The sequence below is a fragment of the Heloderma suspectum genome, chromosome 4 (assembly GCF_057233095.1).
Source record: "Heloderma suspectum isolate Gila_16-S chromosome 4, 16-S_ref, whole genome shotgun sequence".
Lineage (NCBI taxonomy): Eukaryota > Metazoa > Chordata > Lepidosauria > Squamata > Helodermatidae > Heloderma > Heloderma suspectum.
Genome location: NC_139461.1, coordinates 204,094,628 through 204,117,111, shown reverse-complemented (window position 1 = coordinate 204,117,111; position 22,484 = coordinate 204,094,628). Strand labels below are relative to the sequence as shown.

The 22,484-nt window shown below is 46.2% G+C and overlaps 1 protein-coding gene across 2 annotated transcripts in view; it reads right to left on the bottom strand.

The window, feature by feature from the left end:
* Positions 1-22,484, bottom strand: part of ZNHIT6 (zinc finger HIT-type containing 6) — a 211,618-nt gene that overhangs the window by 73,714 nt on the left and 115,420 nt on the right. For both annotated transcript variants that reach the window (XM_084852040.1, XM_084852039.1), the window contains exon 10: positions 8,999-9,126. In XM_084852040.1, coding sequence (XP_084708166.1) covers positions 8,999-9,126 — 128 coding nt within the window. The remainder of the gene's footprint in view (positions 1-8,998; positions 9,127-22,484) is intronic.

The following is a 22,484-nucleotide window of genomic DNA, read 5'->3' as shown; positions in this document are numbered from 1 at the left end:
ATTTCAAAATTTATGATGACAACAGCCACAGGTCAGGGTAACCACACTTAACTAGGCTTTATTATTACAGCTTGCAGTGCTTGACCCCAGGCCCTAGCCAAGAGGTACAACTGATCTAGTGAGAATTCCATTCAAGACCTTGAGTTGAGTTCTCATGTTACTCGAGAAGATGCTGTTCTTGGCTGCATTTCATGGGATGGGAGGTGAAGGTGTAAAGGGGAAATATTCCAGACATGTTAACGTCCTTGCTGTTGACTGCTCCTGCCCTCGCCCTGAAAAGCTCAGAAAGCTTCAGCTGCATATGAAAGAGATTTTATTTCCTCTTCCACAGGATAGTGTCACTATGTGCCAGGACTGTTTCCTTTCCTTCCTCTTACACCGATGTGTGCCCCAAGGGCTATAAAATGTACTGGAAATAAGGTACCTACTTTTCTTCTCTGTGCAACATGATCTTCACCCAATTCTGATTTTTACAGACCTTTGCTGCATAATTAAAGTAAAACCCTGCTTTCTTTTAGCTTTAAGATGACTTTATCCATGTTGTAGAGTTGACGGTAGCTGCTGATAAACAGGTAGAGTTACTACTGAAGGCGGGGATGAGTAATTTTAGGAAGGTGTGGATAGGTTGGGAATACTGATTGGTGTCATTGCTCTGTATTTAAAAACAAATAAAATGTTAAATAAATACAAAATATTATACTCTCATATAGCTCTTTTCATGACACCCCATATAATGGATAGAATAGGTAGAGAAACAGCTTTTCTGGGGCAGAGGAAGAAACGTGAACTGTCAACCAAGAATGACAGCATAGTTCAACAACCTAACATAGAATATGTTGTTCAGTCGTTCAGTCGTGTCCAACTCTTCGTGACCCCATGGACCATAGCACACCAGGCATTCCTGTCCTGCACTCTCTCTCGGAGCGTGCTCAAGTCCATATTCATTGCATCAGTGATGCTATCTAGCCATCTCATCCTCTGCCGTCCCCTTCTCCTTTTGCCCTCAGTCTTTCCCAGCATCAGGGTCTTTTCCAGAGAGTTTTCTCTTCACATTAGGTGGCCAAAATATTTGAGCTTCAGCTTCAGTATCTGTCCTTCCAATGAGCACTTAGGGTTGGTTTCCTTTAGGATTGACTGATTTGACCTCCTTGCAGTCCAGGGGACTCGTAAGAGTCTTCTCTAGCACCACAGTTCGAAAGCATCAATTCTTCGGCGCTCAGCCTTCCTTATAGTCCAGCTCTCACAGCCATACGTTACTACTGGGAAAACCATAGCTTTGATTAGACGGACCTTTGTCGGCAAGGTGATGTCTCTGCTTCTGACTATGCTGTCTAGGTTTGCCATAGCTTTCCTCACAAGGAGCAAGCGTCTTTTAATTTCATGGCTACAGTCACCGTCTGCGGTGATCTTGGAGCCCAAGAAAGTAAAATCTGTCACTGCTTCCATTTCTTCCCCTTCCATATGCCAGGAAGTGATGGGGCCAGATGCCATGATCTTCGTTTTTTTAATGTTGAGTTTCAAACCAGCTTTTGCACTCTCCACTTTCACCCTCAACAAGAGGTTCTTTAGATCCTCTTCGCTTTCTGCCATTAGGGTGGTATCGTCTGCCTATCTGAGGTTGTTGATAATTCTCCCAGCAATCTTAATTCCGACCTCTGATTCATCCAACCTGGTGTTTCTCATGATGTACTCTGCATATAAGTTAAATAAGCAGGGCAACAATATGCAGCCTTGTCATACTCCTTTCCCAATTTTGAACCAATCGGTTGTTCCATGTGTGGTTCTTACTGTTGCTTCTTGGCCCTCGTACAGGTTTCTCAGGAGACAGGTAGGGAGGTCTGGTACCCCCATCTCTTTCAGAATTTGCCACAGTTTGTTGTGATCCACACAATCAAAGGCTTTAGCGTAGTCAATGAAGCAGAAATAGACATTTTCTGGAATTCTCTCGCTTTCTCCATGATCCAGCGAAAGTTGGCGATTTGATCCCTAGTTCTTCTGCCTCTTCGAAACCCAGCTTGTACTTCTGGTAGTTCTCGGTTTGCATACTGCTGAAGCCTAGCTTGTAGGATTTTGAGCATCACCTTGCTGGCATGTGAAATGAGCGCAATTGTATGGTAGTTTGAACACTCTTTGGCATTGCCTTTCTTTGGAATTGGAATGTAAACTGACCTTTTCCAGTCTTGTGGCCACTGTTGAGTGTTCCAAATTTGTTGGCATATTGAGTGCAGCACTTTAACAGCATCGTCTTTTTGGATCTTAACTAGCTCAGCTGGAATACTGTCATCTCCACTAGCTTTGTTGTTAGTCATGCTTCCTATGGCCCACTTGACTTCACTCTCTAGGAGGTCCGGCTCAAGTTCAGTGACCGCACTATCATGGCTATCAGGGACATTAAGATCTTTCCTGTATAGTTCTTCTGTGTATTCTTTCCACCTCTTCTTAATCTCATCTGCTTCTGTTAGGTCCCTGCCTTCTTTGTCCTTTATCATGCCCGTCTTTGCACAAAACGTTCCCTTGAGATCTTCGATTTTCTTGAGGAGATCTCTAGTCTTTCCCATTCTGTTGGTTTCTTCGATTTCTTTGCATTGTTCATTTAAAAAGGCCTTCTTGTCTCTCCTTGCTATTCTCTGGAACTCTGCATTCAGTTGGATATATCTTCCCCTTTCTCCCTTGCTTTTCACTTCCCTTCTTCCCTCAGCGACTTGAAAAGCCTCATCAGACAGCCACTTTGCTTTCTTGCATTTCTTTTTCTTTGGGATGGATTGAGTTGCTGCCTCCTGAACAACGTTACGGTCCTCCGTCCATCGTTCCTCAGGCACTCTGTCTATCAGGTCTAATCCCTGAAATCTATTCCTCACCTCCACTGTATATTCATAAGGGATATGATTTAGGTCATACCTGAACGGTTTAGTGGTTTTCCCTACGTTCTTCAATTTAAGCTGAAATTTTGCGACAAGAAGCTCATGATCTGAGCCACAGTCAGCTCCAGGTCTTGTTTTTACTGACTGTATAGAGCTTCTCCATCTTTGGCTGCAAAGGACATAATCAATCTGATTTCGATATTGACCATCTGGTGATGTCCATGTGTAGAGTATAGTCAAGATCAAATAGAAAAAAGTGGTGTATTTTAAGAGCATTTTAATACCTCATAATAACCATGTGAATATCCAATCCAATACATTTTGTTGCCTGAGATAAAGGACAAGATTGTCCCTGCCCCATTCCACCTACTGAAGCTGACTGGACTGGCAGCTGAATCTCACTTCAACACTGGTGATGGGACAGCATCCTCCACCTCACCTGAGGGCAGCAGGCTACCTTATGGGGCATAGGGCAGGTTGCATGGAACACACAGCTCTGTCTTCTAAAACCGCCAGGGGGATGCTGCTGCTCCTCTCCCACTCTGCCATCATATGCAACCTGAGGTGACCGTCTCACTCTACTTAATGGTAAACCCATCCCTAAATGTGGCCTGAAACGTTGGAGGGAGACAGCCATCCCATTTGCCTCAAGTAGCACTCCTGGAACTGAGATATGGCCTACCTCTGGGTTTCACATTGTTTATTTACCTTTCTAGCCAGCCCAGTCTATTCCTCAGGCTCAGGGTAAGTATATGAAATATTCAACCAAACCCAGACTAAACCAGGTGTATGACATATTACACTTTCAGCCACTTAGGGCACAATCCTGGGGCATGCTGGGACTTGTAGGGCTTTTTTCTGTCTAAACATCCATAGGATTGCACCCTTACTGTCTTAACTCTGGCCACCAAAAGCCAGCCCATGTTAAAAAGATCTTAATTATGCTGGTTATTACCTGTTTTGGATTTAGAAACAGCAACACAGTAACCCCTTAACAATCTTAATTAAACAGCTTCTGAAAGAGGCTCAGTCTTGACTCTAGGGGCATCTCTACACCAGCCTAAAATCCTGCATTTAAAATGGGGCTTTCTGCTTCCGTTTTAAATGCAGGATCGCAACAACTCCCTTTTTCACGTGCTTCCTTTTCCCCCACCCCCTTTCCCCTCCTTCTCCCTGTAGCTGAGTCTTCTATTATCTTTCATTGATCTCTCTCCTCTTCTTGCCGATTTAACTCTTTTCACAGCAGAAACTGAAGCGGAACACAACGGAGGTAATTTGATAGCTCATTATCTGCAATCTACTTAAAAACAGAACAGAGGGCATTTAGTGCAGGAGACGCCTTGAATGATCAGGGCGTCATGTAAAGAGCCCGCACATTTCCGTGATGGAGCAATCTCAATCGTGGGATAAAAGGCCAGTGTGAAGGAGCCCCAGAATTTCTCCAGAGGAAAAGAGTCTATAAGAATTGCTATCTGAACCTTCCCCCACCCCTAAAGGTTATGGGGAACAAAAGCATCTCTCTGTTACAGTTTTCTTCCTCTCAGATATCAACATTTGACCCAAAGTGCTCTAGAATCTCAAGCTTGTTTGCAGTTTGGCCTTGATGAGCATTCTTGAGAAGCTTGTACAGTCAGCACCGCAAGCTATTTGATCTGCTCTTGGGCACCCTCCAGCTGCTACTTCAGATTTCATCACTGCTTTCTTGCATTTCTTGTCTTCTCAAAATTACCATTCAACATGCTTTTTTTTTTTTCTTTACACAACAGAGGAATTCATCTGAACACAGCAGCTCTGTGGGTGGCCAGCCATGTTCCTTGCAAACCGTACAGGCATCGCATCACATTTCATCCATTAGAATGGAGCAACTTTGTGATAACAAAATTCTCATTCATACCTGGCATTATATTTTGAAGAGGCCACCAGCTACACTGAACGCTTGTGATAATTTGTCAGATTTTGCCAGCATTGTGATTATAAAAAATTAATATGAGTCATGCTTCAATATCAGGCCCTCTTCTGAATGTCAGAGCAGTGCTGGCTCCAGGTTTTTGAGGGCCCTTGAGCAAGGACTCTCCCGTGGGCCTCCCTCCCTCAGTGAGTTCACCTTCTCACTGCCATTGTCACCAGCTACTATTGCTCCTCTCCTTATTTCTCATCATTGCTACCACCTGCTTGCTTGCCAGGGAGGAAGCCAGGGAGCAAGCAGGCAGGGGCATCTACTGCTCCTCCTTCTCACCTCCTTCGCTGTCTGGACCAGAGCGAGAGGCAAGTGAACAAGCAGGTTGCAATGGTGAAGTGGAGGGGTAACTCCAGGGGGCTTTTGTCAGTGGGCCCCTCCTGGGGTGTGGGCCCTTGGAAGGTGCCTGGCCATACTGACGCCAGCCCTGTGCCAGAGAACTTGGAGGATTAACTACACGTTATACACAAATGCATACAATGCAGCCCCAAATGCTATTTTAAGAAAAACAGCTTCAGGAAGAGGTAATATTAAATGGAGAAGCCACAGTAGGGAGGAGATGCTCAACATTTCCTTTGCCCATGGTTTCTGTGCTCAAAATCACCCATTAAGGCAGAGATGGGGAACATGTCACCCTCCAGATGTTGTTTGACTGCAATTCCCATAATCCTTTACCATTGGTTATGCTGGCTAAGGTTGATGGGAGTTGCAGTCCAACAACATCTGGGGGGCTACATGTTTCCCACCCTATGCCCTAAGAAAACCACACTTTGAACCCCCAGTGAGAGGGGGAATACTTGGAGGGGGAAACTTGGAGCAGAGAAATGCCAGATAGAGAAAGATTTTAGCACTCCCTCCCCAAACTCTTTTTCTTTAAACATTATTACTTGACATTTGTATAGCTCTTTCAAAGCACTTCATATGTATAATCTAGTGGTAATGTTTATAACAGCCCTTTAAGGTAAATTAGTATTATTATCCCCCATAATGCAGATGGGAAGACTGAGGCTGATACTGGGTGCTTCCTGTCAGGAGGGCTCCTAGCACTACTAATTGAAAGGTATTACGCAGCTATTCCATCTTTTTCTCCTTGATGGATTTTCTGTGGTAAGAGAAAAGGCAGAAGAAGCTGTGGGGAAACATGGAAGAGGAAGACAATGGGGCTCATCACATGGAGCTTTTATCCTGTTATTGAGATGGCTTGCTCTCGGAAGTTTGTGGGCTCTTTACATGACGCTGTTAACATCCAAGGCGCCTCCTGCAATATCCCCCAGCCTATCTCGTGTTTTCCCCAAATGCAAAAAATGTATTTTCCCCAGACCATGGAACAGGAGCGCCATGACCTCCCTGTTAAATTCTCCAATAGCGGAAGCAACTGCTGTGTCTGCCTGCTGTGGGCATTTGTTTTCAGTTGTTGGGGGTGCGGTCAGGATAACGAAGGCATTGAGGATGGGAGTGGGGTTGCACGAAAGGAGACCCAAGCAGATTTGACAAGCGCGAGGGCAAGAATCACCTGCTGATTGCGACTCCTGCCTCCGCATTTCTCAGTTGGAGGGAGATGAGGGTAAAATGCCTCCGTGTAATGAAGCGAGACACAACCGATCCCCCACCCCATCAAGCTCAGAAGCAATGTCCTCTGTTGTTTCAGAGTACCCTATTAAGTTCAATGGGGCTTACTCCCAAGTAAGTGTGCCGAGAGTTGCAGACTTACAGGGTGATCTCATGTCCACTCAGAAGTAAGTCCCATTGCGTTCAATGGGGCTTACTTTCACATAAGTGTGCCAAGGGTTGCAGACTTAAAGCACAATCTTACATTTTATGTCTACTCAGAAGTAAGTCAGAGGTTTCCTGGGGGCTGTGAGAAAACAGTACAGCAGAAGTTAAGCTACGAAAACAAGACTCCCCACCCCCCTCCTTTGCACACATGCCAGGAAGGGAGGGAGGCACTCCCTCATTTCAAACCACATGGCTGCCATGTAAAGAAGCCCTTCCTAACCCTGCAAAGAAATGGAAAGCAGGAAGCTCCGGAAAGGATGTGGGTTTTTTGCGGGGGTTTTGCTTAATATAGAGACACCCATGGCATCTGACTCCCCCCGCTTCCCCCCTAAAATTCCATGAATGAGACAAGTCAACAGCCTAATCTGGAAGCAGTGAGTGACTGACCTAAGCCCATCTAATGTGTTCAAGACTCAGAAACAACCATAACAATAACAACAGCGGAGCACTAACTAACACACAATGTTTAGCTGACCCTTGAGAAATGATATTAGAGTCCTCCTAACATAAGGCTCCCCAAACGTTTTGGGTCAGTGAATACATTTGGAATGTATTGGTGCCCACTAGGCTCCCTGGCCCTCCTGATTTTTATTTTATTTCATAAAGGTTTTTGTTTTAATTAATTGGGAGACTGGCATGCTGCAAAGTGAACTTCTGCCCTGCAGCACTATCTTTACTTGGGTTCAGACGAGTGGTCTTGTGTTTTGCTCAGACTCCACTCTGTCTTCTACTTGGGTTCTTGGGCATGTTACTTTCCTTTTCACCTCACCAGTTTGCCTCCTGGGAAATGAGTGTTTTGTGACAGGCCATGGGCTGCCATGGTGGGCATGGCCTGTCACAAAGTATCATGTTTGAGACCCCCCAGCTAGCATATATAGAGAGAGCCTTTGTCTCAATAGTAACTAATCCCAGCTCACTGTCACATATCAGAACAGGTCTTCTAAGTCAGATGGTGCAGCTTGCAGACAAACCTGAGCTCAGAGCTTCTCTTTTTAGAAATTAACTTCTTGCGTTTTCTAGGATGGGAGGGAAATTCTACATGGCACATTACCAGGTACCCAAATGCTAGGATTATTCCTTCTACAGTTTATATTCCAGCCCATGCCCCAGTAACAGATATTACCTCTGTAGCACCCTTCACTGCATGAAGTAAGCCACATATGTTTCCACTGCCATAGCTTCCCTTCGCAAAGGTCTGTTTGTTACTACCCAGCTATGCTTGAACAGCATTCAGGAATTTGCCAGTTCTCAGATCTTTCTAAAGTGAGGGCAGCTGAAAGCTGGACTGGCAACTTTTATGCTTAGAGTTTAAGTCCGCTTAAAATGGCAATGGCTGCTTATAGCACACAGGACATGGTTCTTATGGAGAAGATTATGCAGCAACACAACACGACCCAAGCTGGAGTAAAATCATGAGGCTTCCTTATTGTTTGGACCCTTTTCTTAATGTTTGGATTACATAGAAGAGAAGGATAGCATCACTGGCAAGCCTCTGAAATACCAGGCAATATATACACAGTATGGTTAATGTGAGTTCAATAAATAATGTGCTTAAGCACCACTGACAGTAGTGCACACTCACATGAAGGCATGAAGAATGTGCACAAACCAACAGCTTGGACAGGGAACTTTGCATATTGCCCAGTCAATACACATAGTCTTCAGGTGATGCTGGATAAAGTGTACAAGTGAACAATATCAATTGGTAGACTGTACATTAGCTGGTCAGTGTACACATTCTCCACTGGGGGACTAGTCATATTGGCTGGGCAATATACAAAATGTACATGGTGGCTCTGCAATGGACTAAACGTTGGATCATTTCACACATTCTCTGCCATCCATTAACAATTATTAATATTAACTAGGCAATGTACATTTCTTTATAATTTATTGTTTGGAACAATATTTATATACCACTTTTCAGCCCTCAAGATGGTTCACAAGTCTAAACAAGCCCACATTTTACTACAATAAAAATTGCGGGCAATAAAAACAATAATTTAAACAGCATCAAAAGGGAAGGTCAAACAACCACTTAAAAACCACCAAGAGCATAGCAGAATACAGATGTCTGGCTGTCTGCCTAAAAACCATCAGAGATGGGGCCTGTCAAACTTCCCTCGGGAGAGAGGCCACAAGGAGGGTGCTGCCATTGAGAAAGCCCTGTCTCACGTCACTGCCAACCATGCCTCCCTTGGTGGTGGAACACAGAACAGGGCTCCTGATGACCATTGCAATGGACAGGCAGGTCCATGTGGGACTAGATGGTCCTTCAGGTATCTTTATGGAATTCCCAGCTACCATTCATTTGTGCACACATTTACCATTGTTTATACATGGTCATCAGTTACCATATACCTAGGGCATTTTAAATACGTACAGAAAAAGACAGACTGCTTACCTGAGTGTTTCCACTCTTCACATCTTGCGGTCTGAGCATGCCTGCTTTCTTCCCTTTTGCATTTTCTCTTTCTTTTTCCTTTTCTTTTGTCATTCCAGTATATTTCTTGTTGTATGACAGTAATATATCTGGAAAAAATGCAAAGCTTTTTTTTGTCATTTGACAAGATGAATGCTAGTTCATTATAGTGTAGTGAATATCAGCACAACAATAAGTGTAACTGCAAGAAGAAAACACAGTTTTAAAAATATAGTGATTATGAAGGACTCTATTAACAAAAGACGACTGAGTGTAATCAGACCCAGTGGAAAACATTTTTAAAACATATTTTTTAAAAACTAAACTAAATAAACCCTCCACAGTGGCAATTTGATGCTATGTAACAAATAAACACCTAACATTGCATTAGATCCAGGATTTGCCATCTGTGAGAGGCAAAGCTTCACTCGTGGAAGGTTCCTCTGCCCAACTTTTGGGAATCCCTACCTGCCCCACACTCCATAGCTCATCCCATTCATCATCTCCTGACCCTCTGGATAGCGTTTTCAGTAGGCTGGAGGAGCTGCCATAAGATTAGGGGCAAGGAAATCTGCTTCCATCAGCACAGTTGATCCATCATGAGTCTGGATCTCAACCATAGCATTCAAGCAACCATTTCCCCCAACAAATGCACTTAGCAAGTGGTGGGGCTAGAGTATATCAAGGTTATCTGAAGGGATCTGAGAAGTGATTCCTTCCACAGCTAGCCTGTTTGTCACTCTAGGGAGTTTATAAGCTCCCCCTGGTGACTGCTGCAATGATTAACACAGATCAGTCCTGGCTAGGAGGTCTTGTGTAATTGCACTGCTGTAAAGATCTCCGTCATATGGCCATTCCTCTGCGCATTTCATGGTTGCACACAAGTGCAGGAAACTTTCAGTATTTGATACTGGGCATAGAAGTCAATGTCCTAGAATTTCAACTTGCTTGCTTAAAAAAAGAAGTTTCGAGCCCCTATGTCCATAGAGATAGGCTTGAAAGCACATGGGCAATGCCTGGTGAAACCTCTCAAGCTGAAAGTGTCTTGCATAGCTCCTTGCTCCTCCCCATGCCTAGAAAGGGAATAAATTATACAAAATAAACAGATGTCTACAAAGCTAATAAATGCGCATAGTGTATATTGGCGGGAGCGTTTTACTTTTCTTGGCATGAAATTTGGGTTATCTTGGGCATAAAATGGCTTGTCCTAGCACATAAAGTTGAGACCCAGCTGTGATCTTCCTGGATCTGGGCTGCTGAAGGTTTTCAGAAGATGCATCAAGGCACTCCAAGAGGCACATACAGATACTGAAAATCTCCACGCCATCTTTTAAAGATTGCTCCGGCCCTTTATCACTGCTTTGAAAGCGATGGAGTAGTGGTAGAAATCACCTCTAGGATGGTATACAAAACTTCGGCGCAATGACAGCAAATAAGTCACTATAAGTTCTCCACTTCCAAGTCAGACATCACTATTTTATTACTATTTTATTACTGTTTTATTAGCTGTTGTGGTCACCAGGCTCCTGGGAGCTGCAGTCACATAAGGCTCCTGCCTTAATGGTTTTGGTAAATGCTTGCCATTGCTTCATGAACTTAAGACCTGATGCTGCTGCAGACATTTTAGCGGCTTCAGTGACATGTTTCTTGATTTGTAGTGAAGAGAGAGAATAATTAAGTCCTTAAGCCCTTGTATCAGCTGCCCAAGGATACAGAATTTCAGTTGTCCTCTGCCTCCTGGGTTCATGGCTGCACTGGCATAGACAGCATACAGGATGTAGGTTGTCAGCCAGTTGAGAGAGTAGTCAGGAGAGAAGGGAGGCCTGGCAGGTGCTTATGGAGTCCCTTAAAGGCCACCTTCCCCACCCCAGTGGCCTCCAGATGTCTTGGCCCTGAAACTCTCATCATTTCTAGTCAGCATAGCCATTTGTTGGTTAGGAATGACAGGAGTTCTAGTCAAACACATCTGGAGGCCACCAGGTTGGGGAAGGCTACTTGCAAACATATTTGTGTTGTTCAAGATGCTGGGCTCATTATCTTAAAGTTTAAATGGGCTCATGACCCGGTTGGAGTCCACCAGGAAAAGATCCTTCAGTGTGGTGGCCCCCTTCCTGTGGAACTCCCTGTTTTCAGAGGTCAGGCAGGCGCCAACGTTGTGTTCGTTCCGGTGCCTCCTGAAGACATTGAGCATCTCTACACCAGCTTAAAATCTTGCATTTAAAACAGGGCTTTCTGCTTCCATTTTAAATGCGGGATCACAACAGACTGCCCTTACACATGCTTCCTTTCCGTCACCTTTCCCCCTTCTTCTCCCCCTTATCTGAGTCTTCCACATGTTTCATTGATCTCGCTCCTTTTCTTGCCACTTTTCCTCTTTTCACAGAGGGAACTCAAGCGGAACACAACGGGAGTAATTTGATAGCTTATTATCTGTGATCTATTTAAAAATGGAATCAGGTCATATAGTGCAGGAGACGCCCTGGAGGTTCATGCTGTCATCTAAAGAGCCCACAAACTTCCGTGAGAGAGCAATTTCAATAGCAGGATAAAAGCTCCGTGCGAAGGAGCCCACTGTTATTTTGAGAGGCCTTCCTTGAGTGACCAGCTGTGGTTTATTAAATTCGGCCTTATTGGAACTTGTATTTTTAAAAATGTTTTAACTGTTTTAACTTGGAGTTTTATTCTTTTATCTTTGCTGTTCACTGCTCTGAAATCTTTTGATGTGGAGTGGTATATAAATATTGTATTTTATTTATGTATTTATTTCATTTCTATACCACCCAATAGCCGAAGCTCTCTGGGCGGTTCACAAAAATTAAAACCAAACAACACACAATAAAACAATTTAAAGTATACTGTAAATAAATAAATAAAATAAATAAAGCCCATTATGGATTGTGTGAGTCATACATACAAACATGACACATACACCCCACCAGCTGCCCAGGATTTTTTTGTGAGAGAAAAGGGAAACGTCATTATAAAAATCATAAAAATTGGCAGACCATTTAAGAACATCTGAAAACCTTTTTATTCCTATTCATAGACAGGTATTCAAGATGAGCTGATCTTTTAGTTCCAGCGTAATAGGGATTGGGGAGGATACATCAATGGATAATGGACTGGAACATACAGTAACTTTTTCTTCTTTCTAAAAGCATTTTGTAGCTTTGAGCTGAAACCCTCAGAGGTGGAAGACCTCATTGTCCCACTGGTGGACTTCTGAAGGCATTTCTTCAGATAGGGCTGAGGAAAGGCTCCTGTCTGAAACTTTGTTGAGTCACTGCCAGGTACTATGGATAATGCTAAGCTAGATGGACCAATCTAAGGCAGCTTCCTAGGTTCCTACTTGGCTAGCCACTGTGGGGAACCAGATGCTGAACCTGATGGATTCTCTCCTTAGGGTGCAATCCAACAGGATAGATGCCAGTTAGATGGAGGTTTTAGAATAGACAGAGGACTTGATGGAGACCTCCATCTATCCGAAACCCCGCCAACAAGAGCCAGGCGGGGCAGGAGAAATGATGGAGGCATTTTTGCTTCCCATTCTTCCCTTGTGATATTTTGTGCTAGGCCTCTGAGCCTATCTCTTTTGCTAGGCCTCTGAGATAGGCCTCTGAGCCTATCTCTTTTGCTAGGCCTCTGAGATAGGCCTCTGAGCCTATCTCTTTTGCTCACCTTCTTGGGGGTGGAAACAAGAAGTGATTCAGTGGATCCACATCCTCTCTACTCCACTCCCCATATGCCAGCACAGCCCTTTCCTCCCTTGCCATCCTCTTCCGAGGTTGTGACACTGACCTCAGGAGAGGAAGGTGCCGTGGAGCTTTCTGCAGTGGCTAGGGGCAGGATGGAGTGGAAGGGAAATCCCTGGTCAGCCTCTGAAGGAAAAATCCCCAGTATCCTATGGCCCCTCAGGCACTGGCTGGGTCTGCATGATTGGGGAAGGAAAATAAGCCACTACAGCTTGTTTTCCCGCCCCGCACATGCCAGCCATGTGTTGCCTAATTACTGCAATACCCTCGCTGGGCCTGGTTTGTTGTGTTGTCCGAACCTGGTGAGGATGGGCCGAGGGGGCGGGTTACAAACTGCCCCAGAACCCATAGCTTGTTCTAGGGTTGCAAGGTGGTTTGTAAACCAGCCCCGCTGCCTACTCTTGCCAGGTTCGGACATCATGACAAACAGCGATGGTAATTATAGTAATTACACAGCATGCCACCAGCATGCACAGGGTGGGAAAATAACCTATGGTGGCTTTTTTTCCTTCCCTGATTGTGCAAACCCTGGTCACTAGAAGCCACAGAATTGTCTAGAAGCCACAGAATTGCTCTCTTAGTTACTGATGTTTTAAGTATAAATCTCCTTCTGGAGTAAAATATTCTTTTCTATGAATAAGGTAGTAGATTCCAGCTACATGGCCTATTCTTCAACTATCTGTAAGATTCCAGAACTTTTAAAGTACACAAACCCCAACAATACAGTATGTTACATGAAGGGAAAGTTATCCCACTACTGAAATCTAGTAGTCCAAGATCCAGCCCCAATGTACATGTACATGCTTTTAAAATAGTATTTACCTCTTCCTGTGCTGAATGGCTGGGTAATAATACTATCCAAATGGACCACTCCCATGCTCCCACTGAGCCAGACGCAGTGGTGCATGACAGCTCTGTTTCTGGGACAAGGACTCCCCACCCATGATACCCAACTGTCAATATAGGTGTCAACATAGGGCAATACCATCCCTATGGCAAAAGGGATGCTTTCTTGAACTCTTGTGGGACCAGGCAATCTTGCAAAAAGTGGAAACAAGTAGGAGGCTTGTGTGTCCTAGAGAATGTCTGCAAAGGCTCAGAAGGGCAAGTAGCCAAACAGGAGGATTTCCAGAGCTCCCATAGTATATGTGTGGAGCTCAGAGAGGAGGAGAAGGCATCTGGGTAACAGAGAACTTCTTTCCCTCCAGCTAAGGTCAGAGGAAAAACTGCGGCAGGAGTCAGGAAGGGTGGGGGCACCTTTCTTCCCAGACAGGGACTTAAAAGTGCTTAACTGTGGCTGGACTGTGCCATTTGTTTCTCATTCCAGTTGGGCGGTTCCAGGATTACATGAGTCTGCAAGAGCACAATGTTTAAAAGGATTTTTTTTAAAAGGTCAACCTGGGAGGATGACAGACAAGCAAGGGACAGCCAAGTATAACTCCATGCATGTTGGCAAATGGGAAATAATACTTTGCATCAGCTATGCAAGCATGGTAGTGAGCAGGGTGATGCAAGGCAAATGCATTGCAAGCAACGTGAACAAGAAACCACACAAAATTATTTTGAGCCAGATATCTTGCATTGCAGTCTAGGCTCATATGATCTGGCCAAGGTCGACGCCAGTCAGCTGGTGAGACTTCTCCATATTTTATATTATTAAAAGTTTTGAGGAATGTTGATATCTTTGAGATGGATTTAGGTCTACTAGGGAAGACTGTAGAATACAGCGCACACACACACACACACACACACTTATTAGGCTTTCATATTTCTAAATCCACAGGTACCAGAGATTCAGACGCCACCCTAGAGAGTGAAATGAAGATTCTGCCTAGAGAATATTAATAACTAATTTACATACCAATTTTTAGCAGAACAGAAATTAAGCAGCTGTTCTATACCCATCAATAACCCTTTCCCTTGAAGAAGCAGCACCTTCCATTTTGGATACCTTTTAAACAACCCAACTCATGTGTGAGCAATGCCAGTGCAATGACCTTTAATGTGGTACTACACCTGGTAAGGCTGTGCTCCTTACAATTCCATCTCATTGGAACCATGCTAGGCCTTGCACCAACGTCCATGCTTTGGGCATAAGTGTGCCTTTGGAGATGAGGATAATGTGGATTTTTGGAGGAAGTAGGAGATGTATGGTGCTTGGGACCAAAAATGTTAAATGAGTATCTGCTGAAGACCTTCATTATTCAGGATTTATGGGTCCTGAATCAGCTAGATTTTAGTTGTGATGAACTTGTCCAACTGGTTTCCATTGGAGTTATAGAGCAACCTTATCCCTGAGTTATGCCCACTAGCCAGAGACGGGGTCACTACTAAATTCCACTATTCCAGTAGAACAGAATGCTAGACCAGCATACTGGATTTACATTTATTTATTTATTTATTTATTTTATTAATCGTCCATCTGGCTGGTCATCCAGCCACTCTGGGACGATGTACAAAGTATATAATAAAACAGTTTAAAACAATAAAATTCTACAGTATTTTCTAAAACATTTTCTAAAATACCCTAACCCACCCCAAATGCCTGCCTGAACAACCATGTTTTTAATGCACAGTGGAAGCTCATTAAAGAGGGAGCATGGCGGAATTCCCTAGGGAGGGAGTTCCGCAGAGTGGGGGCCACCACAGAGTAGGCCCTCTCCCTCGTCCCCACCAGTCTAGCTGTCCTGGCTGATGGGACAGACAGAAGGCCATCCGAAGCTGATCTTGTTGATTGGCCCATCTGGTGTTGCTGGAGGCGCTCCTTAAGATAGGATGGGCCGGAACCATATAGGGTTTTAAAGGTCAAAACAAACACTTTGAATTTGGCCCGGAAAACAACTGGTAACCAGTGCAACTCCTTCAGCACTGGAGTGATGTGATCTTGCCGGCAGCTGCCTTTAATCAGGCAAGCCGCTGCGTTCTGTACCATCTGCAGCTTCCGAACCGTCTTCAAGGGTAACCCCACATACAGCGCATTACAGTAGTCTAAACGAGAGGAGACCAGGACATGTACTACCGATTGTCAGGGTGGACACTGAGCCCATAGAATCCCAGAGTAGTTCTGATGCTGAGGAAGAGCAGTCGCTCCTTCAGGAGAGGAGTGCGCTCCTTTTTTCCCAGGACCAACAGCTGACGGAGCTTCCTCCCACCAACATTCCTAGTTTAGATAGCAGTCCAGGGAGTGACTCAGCACAGATAGCAGACCGGGGGGGATGCGCGGCGCAGACGCAGAGAGCGGCGCCAAATGGTTCGCGCTCAAAGAACGGTTGCGCCCAGAGGATCCAAGGGAAAAGGGGAGGGATTCTCTCTAGTCCTTATATTCAGGGGTCTGCCAGTAATTGCCCTTCAAACGGGGACCAACTGTTCTAACTTAGGGCATAGGGATGCTGCTGCTCAGATCTAGTTGCTACCTGTAGAGCTGTTAAGATGTAAAAGAAGAATAAAGCTTTGAAAAGAATCCCTTTGTCTGTGTCTGGACTTGGCTACTGGATTAGACTGAGAGCCCTCCAAGGAGCCCTTGACACCGATGGGAGCAGATGGTCGGGAAGGAAGGGGCACAGCCGCCATCTCAGATGGAGTTGATACAGCGCTGTCCGGCTCACAGCTGACACCTGAGCCTCCATGGACAGCTGGGAGTCCAAAATGACTCCCAGGCTGCGGACCTGGTCTTTCAAGGGTAGCCGTACCCCATTCAACACCAGGTCAACATCCCCTAACCTCTTCTTGTCTCCCACCAAAAGTACCTCGGTCTTGTCAGGGTTCAGCTTCAGCTTATTCCTCACCATCCAGCCACTCACTGCCTCCAGACATTTGGACAGGGAATCTACGGCCAACCTTGGTGAAGATTTGAACGAGAGGTAGAGCTGCGTGTCATCCGCATATTGATGATACCGCACCCCAAACCTCCTGATGATACCCCCAGCGGATTCACATAGATGTTAAATAGCATCGGGGAGAGGATGGAACCCTGTGGCACCCACAAGTGAGCGGCCACGGGTCCGAAACCTCCCCTCCCAGTGCTACCCTCTGGTACCTGCTGGAGAGGAAGGACCGGAACCACCGCAATATGGTGTCTGCAATGCCCAACCCCTCCAGGCGGTCCAGGAAGATACCGTGGTCAACGGTATCAAAAGCTGCTGGGAGGTCGAGGAGAACAAGGAAGGAGCATTCACCCCTACCTAGAGCCCTCCTCATATCATCCACCAAGGTGACCAAGGCCGTTTCTGTCCCATGCCCAGGCCTGAAGCCCGACTGAAATGGGTCTAGATAATCGGCTTCTTCCAACTGCCTTCAACTGTATCGCCACCACCCACTCAATCACCTTGCCCCAAAATGGCAGATTCGAGACTGGGCGAAAGTTGTTCAGAACTTGGGGATCCAAGGAGGGCTTCTTTAAGAGTGGTGTTATCACTGCCTCCTTGAGGGCTGATGGCATCACTCCCTCCTCAAGGGAGGCGTTCATCACCTCCCTGATCCCCTCACCCAGTCTCTCTCTGCAGCCCATAATGAGCCAAGATGGGCAAGGATCAAGTAAGCAGGTGGTCGGCCTTACAGATGAAAGCACTTTGTCCACTTCATCAGAAAGAAGAAGCTGGAACCGATCCCACAAAACTGGTTTGCCACAGACCGCCTCTTGCTCACTAACTGTATCCACAGCGCACCGAGTAACACTTCTAATCCAATCAATTTTATCTGCAAAGTGCCTTGCCAAGGCCTCACAGGAAGCCTTAGAATGCTCCAGCGGTTCCGGAGCCACTGGACCGACCAGGCTCTGGACCACTTGGAACAGCCTCCTGGGACAGCACTCTGCAGACGCAATAGAGGCAGCATAATATTCCTTTTTTGCTGCGTCACCGCCACGTGATAGGCTGAAGACACAGCTCTAGCCCGTGTCTGATCGTCTTTGGAGCGAGACTTCCGCCACCAGTGCTCTAGCCATCTCACCTCCTGTTTCAGAGCTCGTAACTGCGGATTGAACCATGATGCAGTCCGAGCCCTGTTCAGGGGGAGAGGGCGTTTTGGAGCCACCCAATCTAATGCCCCAGTGATTGCGGCATTCCAGCCACCCACCAGGGTCTTGACCGAGTGGCCGTTGGCGTGCTCCAGAGTATCCCCAAGCATGTTCAGGAATCCATTCGGATCCATAAGATGCCTAGGGAGGACCATTTTAATGGGTCCTCCACCTCTGCGGAGGGGTTGTGGAACCAAAAAGTCCAACGTCACCAAATAGTGATCTGACCATGACAAGGGGGTGGTGGATATACCCCCGACTTCCAGATCACTCCCCATTTCTCCAGAAACAAACACAAGGTCTAGTGCATGACCGGCTACATGGGTGGGCCCAGTTAGAATATGGTGCAGCTCCCAGGAAGCCATGGTCTCCATGAAGTCCCGAGGTGCTCCTGTGAGGATGGCCTCCGAATGTATGTTGAAGTCCCCCAACACCAGTAAGTTAGGGGACTGTACACGCACATCAGAGACCACCTCAAGCACCTCAGCCAGGGAGTCAGTCGTGCAGCGGGGTGGGCGGTACACAAGCAGAATCCTCAGACTGCCCTTTGGGCCCAACCCCCAATACATGCACTCAGCAACCTTGGTCTCCCGGAGAGGGGGTCTGGTGAAGACCAAGGACTCTCGGTAGATAACAGCCACTCCCCCTCCCCGATCCCCAGCCCTCGGCTGCTGTGCATACAAAAATCTGGCTGGACACATGGCCGCCAGAGTTGGAGCAGTGGCCTCAGCCAGCCAGGTCTCTGTAATACATGCCCCTTGCGCCCGCCTATCAGGCAGGCTACCCACCCCTAAAACACAACAGAATCCCCCCCAAATTAAAAAAAAAGAAAAAAATCATTGACCTTAAATGATACTGCAAGTTCAAAGGGCAAAACTGCATAGAGTTAAAAGACTCCCACTGGAGCCAGCAGAGTCAGCGGAGAGCTCTTAAACTATTTGACCCCCTCCTGCCCCTACAGCCACAATGGAGAATAGAATTCTAAGTGCTTCTTCACACGGCATTTTTTTGGTGCAATTGTCATCCTTCATTCATGGTATTTCCTGCATGTAAGACACAACATCATTGTCCTGCAGCAGCTGTCCCACATCTTCCCCCTATTTTCCCCATGATATTTTCTGTATGCGGAAAATGTGGTAATATTTGCAGCCATGCAATGCATCTGCCCTCACCCACCCATGTATTGCTGACATCGTACTACAACATACTTTGTGTAGTCAAGTGTTGGGCAGTGCAATGTTGATGTCATCTAGTGACAACGATCGGGTGGGAGTGTCACCCTCCCACGCCTCCCTTGACCTCCAGCCCCTTTGCCATTCCGCTTCTAGGAACAACACTAGGAACTTCGGGAGTGCAGTATACTGGTGTTTCACTAGTACGGCATAGCAGAGACTGCTGGTGCTCTGAATGGCTGCAATGTTACAACCCCTTTCCATTCCATCCCCTCTCCCAGTGTATACTCAAATGAGAAAAGTGTTACTGCTTGCTTTCATAGGACAATACTGACTTGCTCAAGCAGGGGGATGGACTTTGGAAGTGCAGCAAACCGGCATTTCACTAGTACAGCATGGCAAAGACTGACTTGCGCACAGGGGCTCAGGGGCTGGGGGGGGGGGGCGGGAGAGCCGACTTCTGAAGTTGCGAAGGTAATGTGGATTGTATATAGACATTGCTGAGGTAGGGATCGGATGCAGCAGAAGTGAAAAGGGGAGGCAAGGAAGTTGAAATGGAAATGTTCATGCCAAGCGGGGCAACCCCAGAGGAGGTGGACAGAGGGCGTACAATGCTGCTGTCATCCGATAACATCCCACCAGGCTCGACCCACCAGTGTAAATGGCAAGTAGTGTTATGCAACAAAAGAAAAACTGGCTGTGTAAAGAACAGATTTAAATCCTGCAAAGAATCCAGAAACAGAAGCCCCAGTAAGCTGTGGGATAAAAGTCCTGGTGTGGTGAAGCCCTAAGTTGGTAGTTAATCATGGCACATCACTAGGACTATGCAAGTCCCAGCAATGGAACACTGCTTGGTTATCAAGACACACAGAATAGGGCTGAATCACCCTGCCTCCACACAAGTAGACATTTTTGTGTAAGGAAGCACTTTACACAAATAACAAACAGCTAAGGCTAGCAACTAAGAAGACAAATAAAATGTGCCTCTTCTCAGAACCTTTGAGAGCCAGTGTAGTGTAGTGGTGAGAGTGACGGACTGGGAGCCGGGAGATCCGGGTTCTAGTCCCCACTTGGCCATGGAAGCTCACTGGGTGACTTTGGGCCAGTCACAGACTCTCAGCCCAACCCACCTCACAGGGTTGTTGTTGTGAGGATACAACGGTGAGGAGGAGGATAATGTAAGCCGCCTTGAGTTCCTTGCGAGAGGGAGAAAGGCGGGGTATAAATGCAATAAATAAATAAATAAATTACTATGCTGGGTCTCCAGATACAAACCCCAAAAGAACCTCAACACTGCTCCTACAGCTTGAGATGCAAAGTCAAAGTGCTGCACAAATAAGCAAAAGAGGGTGGCTCAGTAGCCTGTGGGAACCCTTTACCTCCAAGTATGACTTCCAAGCATCCTCCATTTCCCCTGCCAACACCCTAAGCCTATAGTATGCAGCATACCCATAGCCACAGGGTGTATCCCCTCCAAAAACTCAACAACCCTCCATTATTCAACAGGTTGCAGTGGTATCTCCAACAAAGGGGACAGAGGGTACATATGCACTACACAGAAAGGGCACGGGGTTGGCCAGACACCCATATATACATGGAAGCTTCTGATGCACTGTGGATGACATCAGGGAGCACAACCACCTTTGCTGGTGAGCATCAAGCACTCCACTGCTAGCTAAACACTCACGAGGTATTCTTCCTTGCAGCAAAAGTGCCAAGGTACATGGAGAAAAGCAAACAGGAACTGCAGACAGGGTTCCTGTGAAACTCTCTGCACTGGATGGGCAAGTAGTCTTAATAAATACATTGGCTTCTCCAAGAAGTGAGACTCCAAATGCAGACATCAGGGGGGTTAGTGTGTTGGTCAGTGAAGTGTGGGTGTCCTTCTATGGGTTGAGCCCAGTGGAGGCTGGTAGCTCCAATGTCGGTGGGGCAGTGAATCTGCTCTGGGTTTCAGTCAGAACTCTAAAGGAGCTATACAAAGGTAAGGTTGTATCAAGAGTCAGAAGCACAAGAGCATAGTCTAAGGAAAAACAAGGTTTCAAGGTACAGGGACCTGAAATAAGGTGTAATAGCTCAACTGAGAGCTTATAAATTGGTACTTTCAGAGCCCCACCCAGGACTCAGCTGCAGCAGGACATCAGAGGCACTTTGTCAGAAATCTACTCAAGAGGAGGCCTTGCTCATAAGGAGGTCTTTACTCTTGAGGAGGCCTCTTCAGTAAGTGGGCTTTCCTTCACCTGGCTACCGTCTTAAACTGAATCTTTAGGTGCTGGCATTCTTGGGAGCTAGGTGGTAGCTCAGCATCCCCCTCTGCTTCAGAAGCTGAGCTCTCAGTCTTTCAAGGAAGCATATCTGAAAGCATTACTGTGGAAAGATTATTCTATTTATATCCCACTTTATTTATTTCTTTATTTGTTTGTTACATATTTATACTGCCCAATAGCCAAAGCTCTCTTTTTTCCTCCTGCAAGGAACTCAAGGTGGCTTACATGGCCCTCCTCCTCTCCATTTCATTCTCACAACAGCCTCCGGAAGTAGGTTAGACTGCGAGTCAGTGACACTGGCCCTAAGTCACCCTGTGAGCTTCACGGCCAAGTACAGACTAGACCTCCAATCTCCTGAGTCCCAGTCCAACACTAACCACTACACCACACTGGCTCTCACTGACACCAACCAACACCCCCTCACCCAAAAGATAGGCTTTGCTCTGTGGGGAGTTGAATTTCCATCTCCCAGTGTTGGACTCACCATCCCCTCTCCTGTTTCCCACTGCAATGCACTCTCCCACTAAGCTTCCATGTAGCTCAGAATTGCCTCAAGTTAACTTGCTGTTGTGGCATCTATTCTCCCTTGTCCATGTTGTTTCTTCCTTTTTCTTGGAGAGAACATCCTCACACAGACATAAATATAGATATGTTGTTTGCAGTGTCTGTGTGGAATATTTAGTCTCAGGGCAGAACTTAAACCCTATCATTCATGGTCTTTATGTGCAGGCTTCCTTCTAGTCACTAGGCTACAGAGCCGATGGATTTTTGTGATTGGAATGGTGGCCAAACCTTCGCTGTGTGGCCCTACCAAAAAGGCTGATCTGCTGCTGTCTGTATTTGGGCTGCCAGCAGATTCAAATCACACCATAAGGGGAATCCCAGACCTTGGGCCAATCTACACTTACATTTTTTCCCACTTCCAATGAGGTTTCACCACCCGTCTTTCTCACTACGCAATACCCGCCTCGAATTGGAACCGGAATTTCCTGCTTCCATGCTACTGCTTTCAATACCCTGATATCTCAGTATTTCCCCTTAATGTGCTCTGATTTTCCGAGTTCATTACCGTATCTGGTTGTAGTCCCCTCCCACGCCTGTCCATATACGGTGGGGTTTGTATTTCCCTCTTGTCCAATCAAAGCTCTCGACGGCCCCATGTCATCTTCCAGCTACTGTTTGCATAGGTTCCTCCGCACTCCCCATTTCCTCAGCAACAAGCAAAGGGCTGGATCTGTGTGCGCTTGCCTGATCTCGGAAGCT